Source organism: Epargyreus clarus, unplaced genomic scaffold, assembly GCF_041222505.1.
Source record: "Epargyreus clarus isolate Ecla_fem2 unplaced genomic scaffold, WU_Ecla_fem_2.2 ptg000008l, whole genome shotgun sequence".
Taxonomy (NCBI): Eukaryota; Metazoa; Arthropoda; class Insecta; order Lepidoptera; family Hesperiidae; genus Epargyreus; species Epargyreus clarus.
This window is the reverse complement of record NW_027332216.1, coordinates 11,223,854-11,238,800: the sequence shown is the minus strand read 5'-3', so window position 1 is coordinate 11,238,800 and position 14,947 is coordinate 11,223,854. Positions and strand designations below refer to the sequence as shown.

Genomic DNA, 14,947 nt, shown 5'->3' with positions numbered 1-14,947 from the left:
AGACATCTAAAAGTAATATCGTCACGGAATTTATGGATTTAAAAAGATTAAAAAGATAGATAAATGCGTACGATCACTTGAATCTAACCCATAAAATTATACCTACGGTCAAAACAGTTCTGACATTTTAGTATAGACGCTTAATAAATATAGTATTCACCTTACAATTATATAATGATATCAAAAATGCCTCTTAAGGTAATAAACTAGTTCGAAACTTGAACTGAGGTAATCGATTGCTTATAAACAAACACAATTCACGACTAACGCTGTTTGTCCACCACCACCGTCACCGAGCAGATACCGATAATTAATGACGACGCCGAAGTAGCGTACATACATATGCTATAGCCGCCTGTCCACTGCACGTCCGTCACCCGAGCACCGTCATCCTGGCCGCCGATATTTCGAGTAGATCGGCGTGACCGCTAGATCGGCACTGAGATTTTAACGGGCCGATGTGCCGGTAATATAAAACACGTTGGAACTTATCCATACACTGTCGTCACACGCCGTTATCGATCGAACAAAATAAACCGCCGATATCGGTTGCAGTGGGCAAACTATCGCCGTCACGACATATTAAAATCGGCCCGAAATAATCTCGTTCTCGGTATCGGCTCTGTGACGGTGCGGTGGACAAACAGCCTAACACTCAAAAACAACTGACACCTACAACGACACATAAATATAGCGATTCATTCATTCAGTTTTGTATTTAAAGCTTTCAACTCAACATCACCATTTTCAACATCTCCATTATTTTTACTCAGATCTTTTTTAATAATAACATCCTCATTTACATCGTACAGTTCCCCTTGTAAAATAACCTGTATTTCTTTTAAGGTCTTGCCTCTCGTTTCAGGGACCACAAAGAACGAGAAGATTGCTCCAGCGAATGATATAACTGCGAAAAAGAAGAAAACACCGTGCTGTCCCGATATCCTCTTTATGAGTTCGTACCCCCTCGCTACCACCATGCCGAGGCATCCGCCGAGTATGTTTAGTGACGTCATTGCTACGCTCTTCACGTTCAACGGAAAGATTTCACTGTGAACCACCTGAAAACAAAGATAATTTAGTTAGAACATTATTGAACATATACGTCATGTATTGCTCGTTTTTTGTACACCATAAAAATAATTAATAGAAGGTGGTAGAACCCTTTGTGGTTCGACTCCGGCGGCACCACCGCCACACCTATTTCTGCCTCATAACAGCAGCGTTAAGTACTGCTGTGTTCTGGTTTGCGGGGTGTGGTAAGGGAGGCATACTTTTCCGAGGCGTTCCTCAGGGGTAACGGCGCATCTGTGGCCGACCTCCAGTACAAATATTGAGTCCTATCTGGAGTTGATTACAGATGTCCATGGCGGCGAGATGGGCGGCAGTAGCCACTTACCATCAGGTGGACTGCATGCTCGTCTCCTACGAGACGAAAAAAAAATAAACCTAAGATCTATCAACGGACCATAGAATTCAGACATTTTGCATCTGTTTGATTTGAAAATATTTTGAAAGTAGACAAACTACTTTCAAAGTAGCCTCAGATCAATTATGTACATTGTTCTGAAAAAGTAGCGAAGCGGCCATCTTAAACATTCACTTTAATTCGGAAAGGCCTGCGTACCACGTCTGGGATAAATCTCTGTGCATTTAATTAATTATTTTTTGTAAAAGTAAGTAATTTTTAGAATATGTAGAGTGAATGCCTCGGAACAGTATGTCTTCCTTACCACACCCTTCAAACCATATCACAGCAGCGCTTAACACTGCTGTTATGAGGCAGAAATAGGTGTGGCGGTGGTGCCGCCGGAGTCGAACCACAAAGGGTTCTACCACCTTTAAAAGCAAAAAAGTTTAGTAGCAATATTTTTGTTTTATTATTAATAAAAAATAATTATAAAAAATAATTAATTGATACACGGTCGAGGGCCTTCCTATTGTTCCTATAACAAAGGTCAATTTAACATGACTAAAATAAAGGTCTTTTAAAGTTTACATACCGTTGTAATAGAGTTGAAACCAATAGTAGATATAACATTTGCCAAGATGATGCCAATAAAGGCCACGTAACTGAAGGGCTGGAGCCAGGACTCAGCGGAATATTGTTTATTCGCTTGAAAGTAAAAATAGATGCCCACAACCACTAAGGTGACACCGGTGCCAAAATAGGAGTATGTGAGAAGGGGCACCCGCCCTACGCGGTCCACGAAGAAAGATGTCATGAAACCTGTAAGCAACAACCATAGATAAGTATAGATATCTCACCGCCTTTTTATTGAAGGAAGACATTAAATGGCTGACACATAAGTAAAATGGCTGATTGTTTTCCCATTAGGTCTCCGAATGTCATGGTGTAATTTACGCAGAACAATGCCGACATGTGCAGTTAATTGGTGCTAAAACAACACGAAATCGAAAAAAAAGTGCAGAGAGTGCATTCGTAAATGCTCTAAAAACTAGATATTTTTAATATTTTTCCCAAAATAAATAGAAATAATCCTTACCTTAATTTAATAAAATACCTTAAACACTAAGCTTTATGTTATTTCTCAATAAACTTAATAGATTTTTTTTAATATTATTATAATAACGTGATAAGTATTAATGAGTAAAAAATTTTTTTTTCCAGTTTATAGGTAATTTTAACAACCTAACAACATTAAATTGGCCAGTGACGCCCCTGCCACACGTACAGAAAAGTAAAATTAAACGACAAACAACACAAAAATAAAAGACAGCGGTAATTTTAATTCTCAAAACTGGTTACATTTTCTTGTTAGGAGTGAGTAATCTTTACTAATCTATGATATCAATTTTCATAAAAAAAGAGCATTTACTTACTGACGACAAATATGACAGCCGCAAACACTAGGAGAGCAGTGGAGTAGCTTATTGACATTTGGCTCTCTTTTATGATAAGCCCCAAGTACTGCTTGATCGTCACTGTACCCGTCAATATCTGCGTTATCTTCAGACCTGAAAGACGAATATGCTTCAAAATTTTGACTTTATAACATCTTATCATTAAGTTTTTTTTTTATAATATAGGAGTAGCAGACGACCATGCAGTCCACCTGATGGTAAGTGGCTACTGCCACCCATGGACATCTATAATCAACCCCAGATAGGATCAGACACTCCTACCTGAGGTCGGTCACAGATGCGCCGCCACCCCTGAGGACCAAGCTGGAACACCACGGAAAAGTCTGTCTCCCTTACCATACTCTTCAAAACGGAACACAGCAGCGCCTAACACTGCTGTTATTGGAAATAGGTGTGGCGGTGGTGCTGCCGGAGTCGAATCATAAAGGGTTCTACCACCTTCAAATATTTCTCATGGTAGTACAACCGTTTGTGGTTTGACTCCGCCACATTTAATTCTGTCTATTAACAATGTTAAGCGCTGCTGTTTTCCCTTTTGAAGGGAGTGGTAAGGTTCCAACTTAGTCATCAGGAGTAGCAACGCATATGTCGTCATCAACCCATTATTGTCCCACTGCTGGGCACAAATCTCCTCTCAGAAGGATTTGGTCATAGTCCACCGCGCTGGCCAAGTGCGTATTGGTAGACTTCGCGTACCTTTGAGAACTGTTTTTTTTTAAGATATCTTTTCTTTTAAGGTTTAAGGTTTCCTCGGGATGTTTTCTTTCACGGTTAAAGCAAGTGATAATTATTTTCGAATACGCACATAACTTCGAAAAATTAGAGGTGCGTGCCTGGGATTTGAATCTCGGTCCCCTAGATCGACAAGTCAAGTTTCAACCACTAGGCTATCTCTGCTTATATACACTATAGTCTGATTCATAATTAGGTGTCCAAAATGTAAACAAAGAAATGTCATTGTGAAAATAAGGTTTTGTCAACCTTAACAAATTAACAAGAAACAAAAACTTTAACAATCACACACAATTTAACAATATGCACTATAAGAAAGAGAAAAGATTCTAGTTTGATCACGATCACGAAAATGAATAACATCAGCTACGAAACTTTTTTGACTGCACAAAAAATGTTTTGGATCCCGATGGTGCTACCATTATCACATTTGATTTTTCTATCATAAAACTTGTTTTTTTTATATATTATTACTGTATGGAACGAAATTGAGGTAATATAAATATTAGAAAATGTGAATTAATCTTAATTTGTTTAGATTATTATCTTATTATTGTTGTATAACTTTAATATCATCAAAAATACGAAACCACATTTGAAACGTATTCTCTTGATAGGTCAACACCTTTGTTTACATTTTGGACACCTAATTTAATCTCAATCTAATTTTATCTGATATTCAATACTCACCGACTGCAATGATGATTGCTCTCCGGTATTGCTTCCCACTGAAGAGCTCGAACACAGAACTAGACTTCTGCATCTCTTTCCGCACGTCAGCTTGCAATTCGTTTAAATGGCTTTCTAGTTCCTAAAATAACAAACAGGTTTCTATAACTAATACTTCTTTTCAAAGTGTTCCATTCGGTACATTATTCTTGATTTAATCATTATGAAAAATGTTATGATATTATATGTAAATAGGAAATAGAAGAATTTAATTTGTAAATTATTAATTAAATTAAATTCCTGCTTTAAATATATTATTGCTATTATTCGTTTGAAACAGGACCACTCCATAAGGACTCTGTAAATTACAAAAATATTATTCCAAGTAAAACTGTCAGTCAGATCATAAAACTCATAATGCATGATTTTTCAGCATCATGTTTGTTTTAGGAAATCATGTTATAAATGAGGACGCCCTATCCCACTTTGTTCGTTAGAACCACTTTTATAGGTATAAGTACATCAAATACCGCGAATAACTCGTTATAAGTGCTCCTGCCTTGTCCTTCATAACACCGCTATTGTATATCTAAATTACGATTAACCGATAAAAATAGGTGTTTTTACATACGAGTATAATAAAGGAGTAGCAAGCTTACAGTCCACCTTATGGTAAGTCGCTACTGCGAATAAAACTGCGGTTATTTGGCAGAAGTAGGTGAGACGATACATCAGTTATACTTTACCTCTCCACTTTTGCCTTTAAGTCGAGACAGCCCCTCTCTGGCACGATTGACTCTTCCCTCTTTGAGGTGATAGTAAGGAGATTCAGGGATCCACAGACAAGCCACGAAGAAGCACACGGGCAACACGAGCAGCAACCAATTCAACAGTGTATACGACAGAAACGGCCCAACTGACATAACCACTAGCACACCAAAGTTGAACGTGAATCTCGTGATCATTGATAGCGATGCTCTCAAGTCCTTGTCGCTTATTTCGGCCAAATATATTGACGACACCTGAAAAATAAGGCATAATTAAATAAGAATATTAGATAAATCCAGTCCCTAAAAGTATCTAGAGAGCAGTTCGATAACTCTTTCATAATTTTTACCACGCTTTTATTAGATTGACCCTGTATACATACATACAGTACACAGTTACATACAGTATGTATACAGGATGAATTTTTCAAATAGGCCTTCAGGGCCAAATCCGACATTGTAGGGATTAGCGAAAAATGCTGAAAAGAGTTACGAGGCCGACTTTGATAAAAACTAAAACTGCATCATTACTCTTTTAAAATACCTTTTCCCTAGCCTGAAATCGAACGAGTTCAATTTGAAAAAAATACATCCTCTAAATTATTCCACTATTTGACAGAGTTGTTTATAAGGATCAAATTCTGGGAAGTAATATATATGTATGGGGACTGTACATATTTTTTTCATACATTGGCATACTAATCCTTAAGGATTATACATATCATATGACTTATGTATTTTTTATATTTAACCTAACGATAAGCCAGACTGGTGGAAAGCAGTCACCGTCGCCTATGGACATTTGCAACACCAAAGGAGCCGCCAATGCATCGCCAGCTATCAAGGAGAAGTCTTTTTACCCCTCTTGAAGAGCCCCATGTCATAGTCCTAAGGGAATACCTCAGAAGGAGGTTTATTCCACATTTTGCACATTTAAATCGCAATCACACCTAGAACAAATTACTGCCAGGAAAGAACACAGTTATCCCTAAACAGCTGGACTGATAACGGCTTTCTCGTGATCAAACCGGGTCAAGTTAGTCCACAGAATTAAATCTTCTTGTGGACAAAGTTCTTACATGGATAGCTCTTTTTACCTTCATCTACAGAAATTGGCTAGAAATTCTCGATTAGCCGTTCTTAAAAAAATCAATCTATCTTATTTTACTAAAGATAAAGTTAAAATTTGACCATCTCTAGTAGGGAAAAATAGTCAAATCGATTTTTGTAGGCAAAACGATTTATAATTAGTATTTTAATAACAGGCGTAAGAATACACATAATATAGAAGTTTCTATAATAACGTTATTAAAAGCATGATATTACTTACTATGGACACTATACCGGTACTAAAACCCCACAAAAACTCTGTGACATACAACATCGAAGCATACGTAGCGGTTATTACGATCACCTGGAACAATGAAACAAACTTTTAAAATAAATACAAACTAAAGTATTTTTACGATTAGATGAATGAGCTGTAACGATAATATTCGCACGTTCTTAACATTTAAAATTATAATTGGTAATATAATAATAAAAATAAATAAACTGTAAACTGTCCCGCGACTGAACTGTCTTTACGTTTTACCACCCCCCGCTAAACAGCGGGGTTGGTAAAACTTTAATGTTGTCTCATTATATTATAATATTATATTATTATGAAAGAATCATAAAAATCGGGGGGGTATTCACTCCCTTGTGACTTTGCCCGGGCAAAGAGGGTACCCTCGAGACCCGAATAATCCCTACACACCCCCACATTGCAAACGCAGACGCGGCATATGAGAGATCGGTGGGTACGAACTCCCATCTTGCTTGCTGTCTCTTTGTTTCCTCAGAATAAAATTGGCAACATTATAGGCGGTATCGTTTTAATAAAGACAGGCCCACCGTTAAAAATAAATAATCAGAAAACAGCATTGATTATTTTACTATAAACTTTTAAAAAGTGTTATTTGAAAGAACAAAACTGTTTCTTCTGCGAAGGACAATGCCCATGAAAGTATGGACCGCCGTCCAGAGTTGCATCAAATTGAAACTTGTTGTGGACAATGTATAATTAACCAAATACTACCACCAATAATTATTTTTTAGATCAGCACCCGGGTTCTGAAGTTATTTGCCGAAATGTTACATTACCTCAAAATCGAATATATCCGACGATAGATTGATGGTCGGTTTTAACTGATAGTAGGTACCTATAATGTAGTACGGTTAACATATTCCATTTACTTTTAAAGGTAGTAGGTAAAAAACCTAAAATAATCCTAAAAACCTAAAATAATAAATTCCGAGTATAAAATACCGCCATTTTAATTTTTAAGAACAACAATCAACATTTCGTCTTATTTTATCTTAAATGGAATCCACTGTTCAAAGAAACTATTCTGATCGACAAACTATGTAAAAAAATCAAAAAATAATTTTAATATTACTTTCATTTTGACGCATGAGAAAAATCATTAGTCAAAACACTAATAGATCTTATTGAATTCCGAGTATAAAATACCGCCATTTTAATTTTTAAGAACAACAATCAACATTTTGTCTTATTTTATCTTAAATGACATCCCCTGTTCAAAGAAACCATTCTGATCTACTGATGATTCTGATCTGATTATGTAAAAAAATCAAAAAATAATTTTAATATTACTTTCATTTTGACGCATGAGAAAAATCAGTACCAAGAATGGGCATTCTCCTTTAATACCTTCTTTTGTCCCGCGCAAAATACAACTCAAACGTCAAGAGTGTTCTTTTTATTTTTTATGTTAACTCATACAATCGTACCAGCCAGTGATTATATAAATGGGGACTTATTATTATGGAAATAACACATTATTACAATAACACAAATAGTATCATATATAATAATATAATAAAATAATTCGAATATATTTCTAAAAAAAAATAAAAATAATTACCGTTCCAACAGTCATCGGCAGAACGCTGGCTATGAGGGCGGTGCGTCTGCCGAGCGTGTCCGAGATGAAGCTCGTAACTAAACTGCCGGCCAAGAACCCAGGCGATACTGACGCTAACATCCACCCTATTTCACCCTGCGAAATGTAACGTTAAGGGTTATTATAACAATCCACTTACTCACTTTCAATAAAGGCATACGATTTGGAAGTGAAAATAAATGTACGTAGTTTCGTATTTCCGAATAATACATCCAGTTTGGCAGTAGAACAAAATCCAATTATTATTTCCGATAAAACTTTACATTTGGGTAATAGAACAAAATCAAGTTATGTATTTCCGACGAAGCCAATATTTTTGATTATATTCGAAAATCTTACCTCAGTAACTGGAAAGTCGCTTTCATTATTTTTCAGTTTTGGCATAACAGGCGTGGGCCATCCTGAAAATGTCCCCATACTGGCGGTAGCGAGTGACACTAAAACAACATTTATTTTATTAATATCTACAAATTTCTGCATAAAACAGCAATTTTCAGCGCTTCAAGCACTAGTTTAATACTGAGTTATAAGGGTAAGGAGGCAAGGCTCATACGAAATCTTGCAAGTTAGTCCTCATGGGTAGATTGCAGTTGTCCAGCAGATAGTTTGAGTGTGGCCACTTGTCATTAAGTGAACTTTTATTTATAATAAAAAATACAAACATAATTATTCGTGCAGTATTTGTTTTTTCTATTCTAATATAAGTGAGTTATCTGCGCATTAATTAATAATTTAAGTGCGGGTAAGAATTCCACATAACTCTGTTGCGCTCCCACGGCACCGGGTACCTTTTAAGGTTCCCCCTCGATGACAAAAATAAAAAGGTACTATAGCATAAATCCCATTTTAAACGATGCCTACGAACTTAACGAACTATTTGTATTATGCCTAATGCATTGAAAAATTATCACATGTTACATATAATATGTAACATATTGAGCTTCTATACACACCAATGGAACTTCTATTTAAATTGGAGCTTAAGTATTATTCCCCATAAGCATTGACCGTAACACCTTATGCGTAAGACTAATGCTAATTTGTATCTATAAAAACTATTCGGGTTTTCTAATAGTTTTCATACATGAGTTCACAAAAGTGTTAAAACAAGTAAAAGACAGTTATATTCTATAGTTACGTACCTGCAATCGCTACCAAATACTGGACGACTCTGCCTTTAATCATTTTCTGTAATAAAAAAAAAACACGTAAAATAGACACACCATGAAAATTCCATGCCTATTTCAAACTTTAATATAACTAAGAAAATTAAATTAATTTCTGTTTCTGTTACAAAAATATTAAATATACCTTTAATTCCGATTTTTTTGTCTCGGTTTATTTCAGTATGAGCTAGTTTTTAAAATTACTGAACCGATTTATGCAAGACAACATATTTCCAACGTGAGTCCAGTTCTTGCATTTAAATGGAAGGGTGTGGATGCCGGCTGACTTAAGAGGCGACCATCTCAGTCCTCAGGACTAGTGACGCCCCTGTGATCAGCTCCATGTACAACTACTGTTTTATATGGAATTGCTTACTGTTGTCCATGTGCGACAGTGGCCACTTACTATCCATGAATAAAAACAGGAACACATATTTTATAGACGTTTCCAAACATAATGATAACTCAAATGAATAAAAATATTAACAAAATTTAATTTTTCTTCGCAATCAGTAAAATAATTCAGGAAACTTTAAAAACTCAAGTGGACTGCACACATATTTACACACTATAAGCGTCACTCAAAGTGCACTATACTTAACCACTCACTTATTTGATTTAAATTTAACACGAAAGTATTCTTAAGTGATCAAAAGTGTCGGAACCTCGGTACACGTCCTGCGCGACCAAATTGCAAGTGCGGTCTGATCAATTGTAATTTATGATCGATGCTTATAAAGTGTACATTCATACGATTCAAACGCAGGGCTCAGTTAGTCTGGTCACCGATCGACGACGTGGACCGATTCTCCGGGCCGGCAATTTATCATTGACCTCTCATAATGCACAGTGGGAAATATTCATTAAACCGATCGGTAAGGTGGCTTGTGGCGGCAAGCTATTGGCTACTCGCGAGTCGATCCAAACAAAATCTGGGAAGGCCCTATCCAACTCTTGGGGAAGCCAATACTTTTATTCGAAAAGGAATACCCCGTTAAACTGTTGCTAAACGTACAGTTACATGTGCAGTTATAAGTATGTACATAATACTTGAAACCCTTTAGTAAAATTGTGTAATAGTTATTAGCTGCAAGTAATCGCAATATTTAACTGTCAGAAATATAAAACTTGGAGCATCCTCAACCACGTTGCAAATAATAAAATTAAAATTAAATATACATGTGTATTTTACGTGATACAAAGTAAAAGTAGCAAAACGAAAATATCAGAACAACGATTACGAACATTTAAATAAAACAAATATGCAAAAAAATATGATTAATATGTCGTTTAATAACTAGACAGGCCTTTGTCTAGCCGGAGATGAAACCCGGCATGCTCTACAATGAAACTCCTTTTTTATTTTATAGATTATTTATGGACAAATACTATCTATTGTTCACTTTCTAAGTACAAATTTTTTCATGCCAAACTTCACAACCAGCGATTTAAATGAAGTAGGTGTGGGCTTCCGAGAATAAATAGGTATACAATAGTTTGTTATAACATGTTACAACGATAAAACATAATAATCACTTTCTTTATGAGAATTCTGCCTACCTATTTGATGTTTGGAATGAAGTATTGTATCTCTTTAACTTAATTCCAGTATGTATCACAAATAGTTATTAAACATTAAATGAATGTTATTAATTTACTCCCAGAGAACTACGTGGGGAAACATACAGCCATAGATACACGCTATACGCGATGTCTAAGTATTTTTATTGATATGTATATTAAATCGTTAAATCCGTTAGGTACTGATTCAGACACCATAATACATTAGTACCTAATTACTAGAAACAATAATAACTGAACCATGTTTAGTCTAGTTACTCGCAAGCGGTCGGCGATAAGGCACATTCGGATTTTGTTGATAATACACGTTAAACTCCCAGAATGGTCGACAGTTTAACTGTTACTTACATACTCTCATAAAATACAGTTACCCGGATTATTTTCCATTTTGGAGCGAAACGCGTTTGGCCATTTTGCATGGTGGTATATAGGTACTTTATTTTGATTTTCGACGTATCCTATGTGAGAGAAAGGGCGGTGCATAAGCCACTATTTAAAATATATATCGTCGTAGATGTTGACAGCAGATTTATCCGGTCATTCCGGCTTTATATTACTTATACATACATACCTACAACTACTTCAGTATTTCCAACGGTGCAACAATGTGGTTGCAATGTCAACGGGTCAATTGAGGGGCCCGCCAAATCAGTAAGTAAGTACTTTCTTGTTCGGTGCTACCAAAATGATATGTACCTATGTTATGTATAATATAAAATAATATAAGTCGTGTCGCACGCAAAATGTAAACAATCACAGCTTACACACTTAACCTGACGAGTTTAATTCTACTCAAACTCCGTTTTTTTTTTAATTTGGGATCTAAATAATAAATTATATTAATCTCCTTAATGAAAAGACGTACTCTAAAATCCAGAAAACAATTACATTTTCCATCAATTAAAACCACTAGATAGGTAATCAAAGGATATTCTAAAACCCTTTCGTTAGTCAGTTTTCCACGCGGCATATTAAAGTCACATTATATTTATGTTTTTCCCCAAAATCATAAAATAACATTTTATAATAATACATAACTGATGCTTAAACTTAAGAAGCGGTAGTTCCCCATGTTTAAGGATTAACATTTTTCATTTTAAATTATCGTGGGCATGATTTAGTAAAAAAATTAAGATAACTAAAGATAATCGACTTGGCGACCTGAATTCTTATCTATACATAATTAGGTAATTTACGAATACAAATAAAATTGAGTACTTCTATAAACATACTATTTGCGGGATACAAAGTGAACGGACACATTCAATCAAAATGTCGAACACTTTTATAACATTCAAAGAACTACGAACAGTTGAATAAAACAAAAACAATCACGAGAACGGACGCTCAGGGTCTCAGACGTGTAAAGTTTATACGACGACGACAAATTTCAATCAAACTGAGGCTCGACACTCAGGCCCGTGCTAGACATAAACAAATATTTATTATTTGGACAAAGACTTTGCTCACACATTTGAACACTTATTTTTTTAATTTTTTTAACCTGTTAGTCATATCATGGTCTCCTAGCAACTGGACTTCGGCATGTGTAACATCCTCCGCACATACTTGAAGTTTGATCGCTTTGATGTACGCTGGAAAAACATTAACTGTGTTCAAACATGTTCAAATATGTGTTCCAATGTTTGTGCTATGTCTGGCACGGGCCTCAGACGAGTACTACGACGTGAACGGGCAAATATCAATCAAACTATTTTTTTTTTTTTTTATAATATAGGAGTAGCAGATGAGCATGCAGTCCACCTGATGGTATGTGGCTACTACCGCCCATAGACATCTGTAATCAACCCCAGATAGGATTTGATATTCCTACCTGTGGTCGGCCACAGATGCACCGCTACCCCTGAGGACTAAGCTGGAACGAATCGGGAAAGTCTGTCTCCCTTACCACACCCTTCAAAACGGAACACAGCAGCGCCTAAAACTGCTACTATTAGGCAGAAATAGGTGTGGCGGTGGTGCCGCCGGAGTCGAACCACAAAGGGTTTTACCACCTTCACAATTTAATTTAAATTAATTTAATTTAATTGACACAATTCAATCAGACTCATAACAGGGCTTATTGAAAACCTCAGATTTTTACTTATCTGAGTTGAAAACCATTATCCAGATCAGTAAGTTTATCTGCAGAAATATAATTATTTTTTATGAAATCCGTAGTCGCTAGAATAAAATACGCGACAAGAAATACAAACCTTTTACAAATAATCTTAAACCTCTTTTGTAAAATTTTGGTATCCTTGTGGCAGTGGCCATTTACCATCGAGTGATTTTAATATCGTGGAGAGAGAAGGCAACAGTACAACCACAAAATAAAAACGAATTATTTTGTGATACCACTCTAACTAAGGGAGGGCCGGAAAGGGCGGTCCGCCCCGGCCTTATCCTTATCCCGGGGGCCCCCAAACACACTTGCTAAAAAAAAACTCGTCAGAACTAGAGGTGCGCAAAATATATCACTTAAGTGAAAAGAGAGAGATATATCTTTTGAACTCAGTGATATATATCACTCTTTTAGCTCAGTAGCTCACTTTAGCTCAGTAGCTCTGTAACGATATAAGCGACAGTTTATATCAGTATTTCAGAGAATCAGATGAAAATGTTTTGACAACATTTTTGATTCCTATAATTAATAAACTGGCAAGAAATTATATATGAATTTCACAGCCAACACTTTTTGTATATCCCTGTTTTCATATTCTTAGCAAAGAAAAAAAGATTTTAATTTAGTGTTTAATACGTAATGCATTTGACTCAAATCAGACTCTCTCAGTCATTTGACTCATCACTCACTCGCGATCGAGAATAACACTGTTGAGTTGAAGAAGATCTTATATCCGGACCGGAATCGTATGGACCTATGAACTCAACCATGTGACGCGGATATAAAGATATAATTCAAAATCGTCCGAGTTGATGAGTGATTAGCTCTTTGGTGAAGATATATATCTTTTAAATCACGCACTCGCGAGCTCCTCAATTCTAGTCAGAACCAAATAATCTGTGAAATGTGCATAAATCGCGAAAAAGAAGTCACCGGAATTTGAGTTATTGTAAAATCAAATCAACTCTTTACGCTGGGGGCCACCATGCAACTCTCCGCCCCGGGCCTCCGACGACCTTAGTCCGCCACTGCAGTACAGCTCTATTTAAGAAGGTGGTAGAACCCTTTGTGGTTCGGTAGCGGCGCATCAGTGGCCGTCCTCAGGTAGGAATATCTAATTCTATCTGGATTTGATTACAGATGTCCATGGGCGGCAGTAGCCCCTTACCATCAGGTGGACTGCATGCTCGTCTGCTACTCCTATATTATAAAAAAAATGTAAGAGGACAACCATCTTTTAAATAACTGAGTTTTTATTTCGTTCTGTGTAAAAACTGCGCTGAAATATATAGTACTAACTAAATTTGTGTCATAAAATAACTAAAAGGTCAATAATTAAAATTAATTTGCAAGTTTCTTCCTTGGGCCTGCTATCATGCTATGCACTAATAGTGCACTCAACGTGATAAGAAGCGAATAATAACATTGTTTTGAGTTTATTATTTATTGTTGTATAATAACGTTCCTTTAAATAATTAAAACAATAAGAAATATTAACTTCGTGACTATTTCAATACTTAATTATTATCAGAGAATTAAATAATTACTTCAACTTAAAATCTAAATGGACTTTAGCATATTAATATTATAATATATTTTAGTCTATGGACTTAAAAATGATAGGTACCTGTCTGATATCCGGTGATATTGTTGATGATAACCGGAAGCAAAAGGATCTTTAGTAAGTTTCCTATAACTTTAACCCTTTGCTTTATTTACATCACTGACATGCTTTGAATTTGAGACGGAGTTGACTTTGACGTTTAGTCTTTTAAGTGACATTATTTCTCCGAGTGTATTGATTCGGTCGGCGTTAAGCCAAAGAGTATACTTACCTATATAGGAAGCCAGCCCAGCTTCAGTATCTACTAGTAGTAATTAGGATTCATTTAATTCATAAGATAATAACATTCAATATTTTTTTCTTTCCCTTTTTCATAATACAAGAAGTTAAAAACTTAGTTTAGTTAAAAACGAAACTTAGTTTTATTAAAATACAATATCATTGCTATAAAAACACAATTTGACAATGATATTGCTATTTAAAGTGTA

At 35.7% G+C, this 14,947-nt stretch overlaps 1 protein-coding gene across 2 annotated transcripts; it reads right to left on the bottom strand.

The window, feature by feature from the left end:
- Positions 1 to 340: 340 nt before the first annotated feature.
- On the bottom strand, positions 341 to 14,662 carry LOC140744439 (facilitated trehalose transporter Tret1-like). Of its 2 annotated transcripts, none has more exons than XM_073076025.1 (10): positions 9,799 to 10,135; positions 9,166 to 9,211; positions 8,363 to 8,460; positions 7,985 to 8,119; positions 6,385 to 6,468; positions 5,034 to 5,309; positions 4,309 to 4,429; positions 2,845 to 2,979; positions 2,004 to 2,230; positions 341 to 1,061 (listed from the first exon to the last, which is right to left on the bottom strand). In XM_073076025.1, the coding sequence occupies exons 2-10, from the start codon at positions 9,206 to 9,208 to the stop codon at positions 699 to 701; spliced, it is 1,482 nt and encodes a 493-aa protein (XP_072932126.1). In that variant the 5' UTR covers positions 9,209 to 9,211; positions 9,799 to 10,135; the 3' UTR covers positions 341 to 698. The 2 variants fall into 2 exon arrangements, with proteins under 2 accessions (XP_072932126.1, XP_072932125.1); XM_073076024.1 differs by lacking the exon at positions 9,799 to 10,135 and adding an exon at positions 14,523 to 14,662 and having other exon boundaries at positions 342 to 1,061.
- Between the last annotated feature and the right edge of the window lie 285 nt (positions 14,663 to 14,947).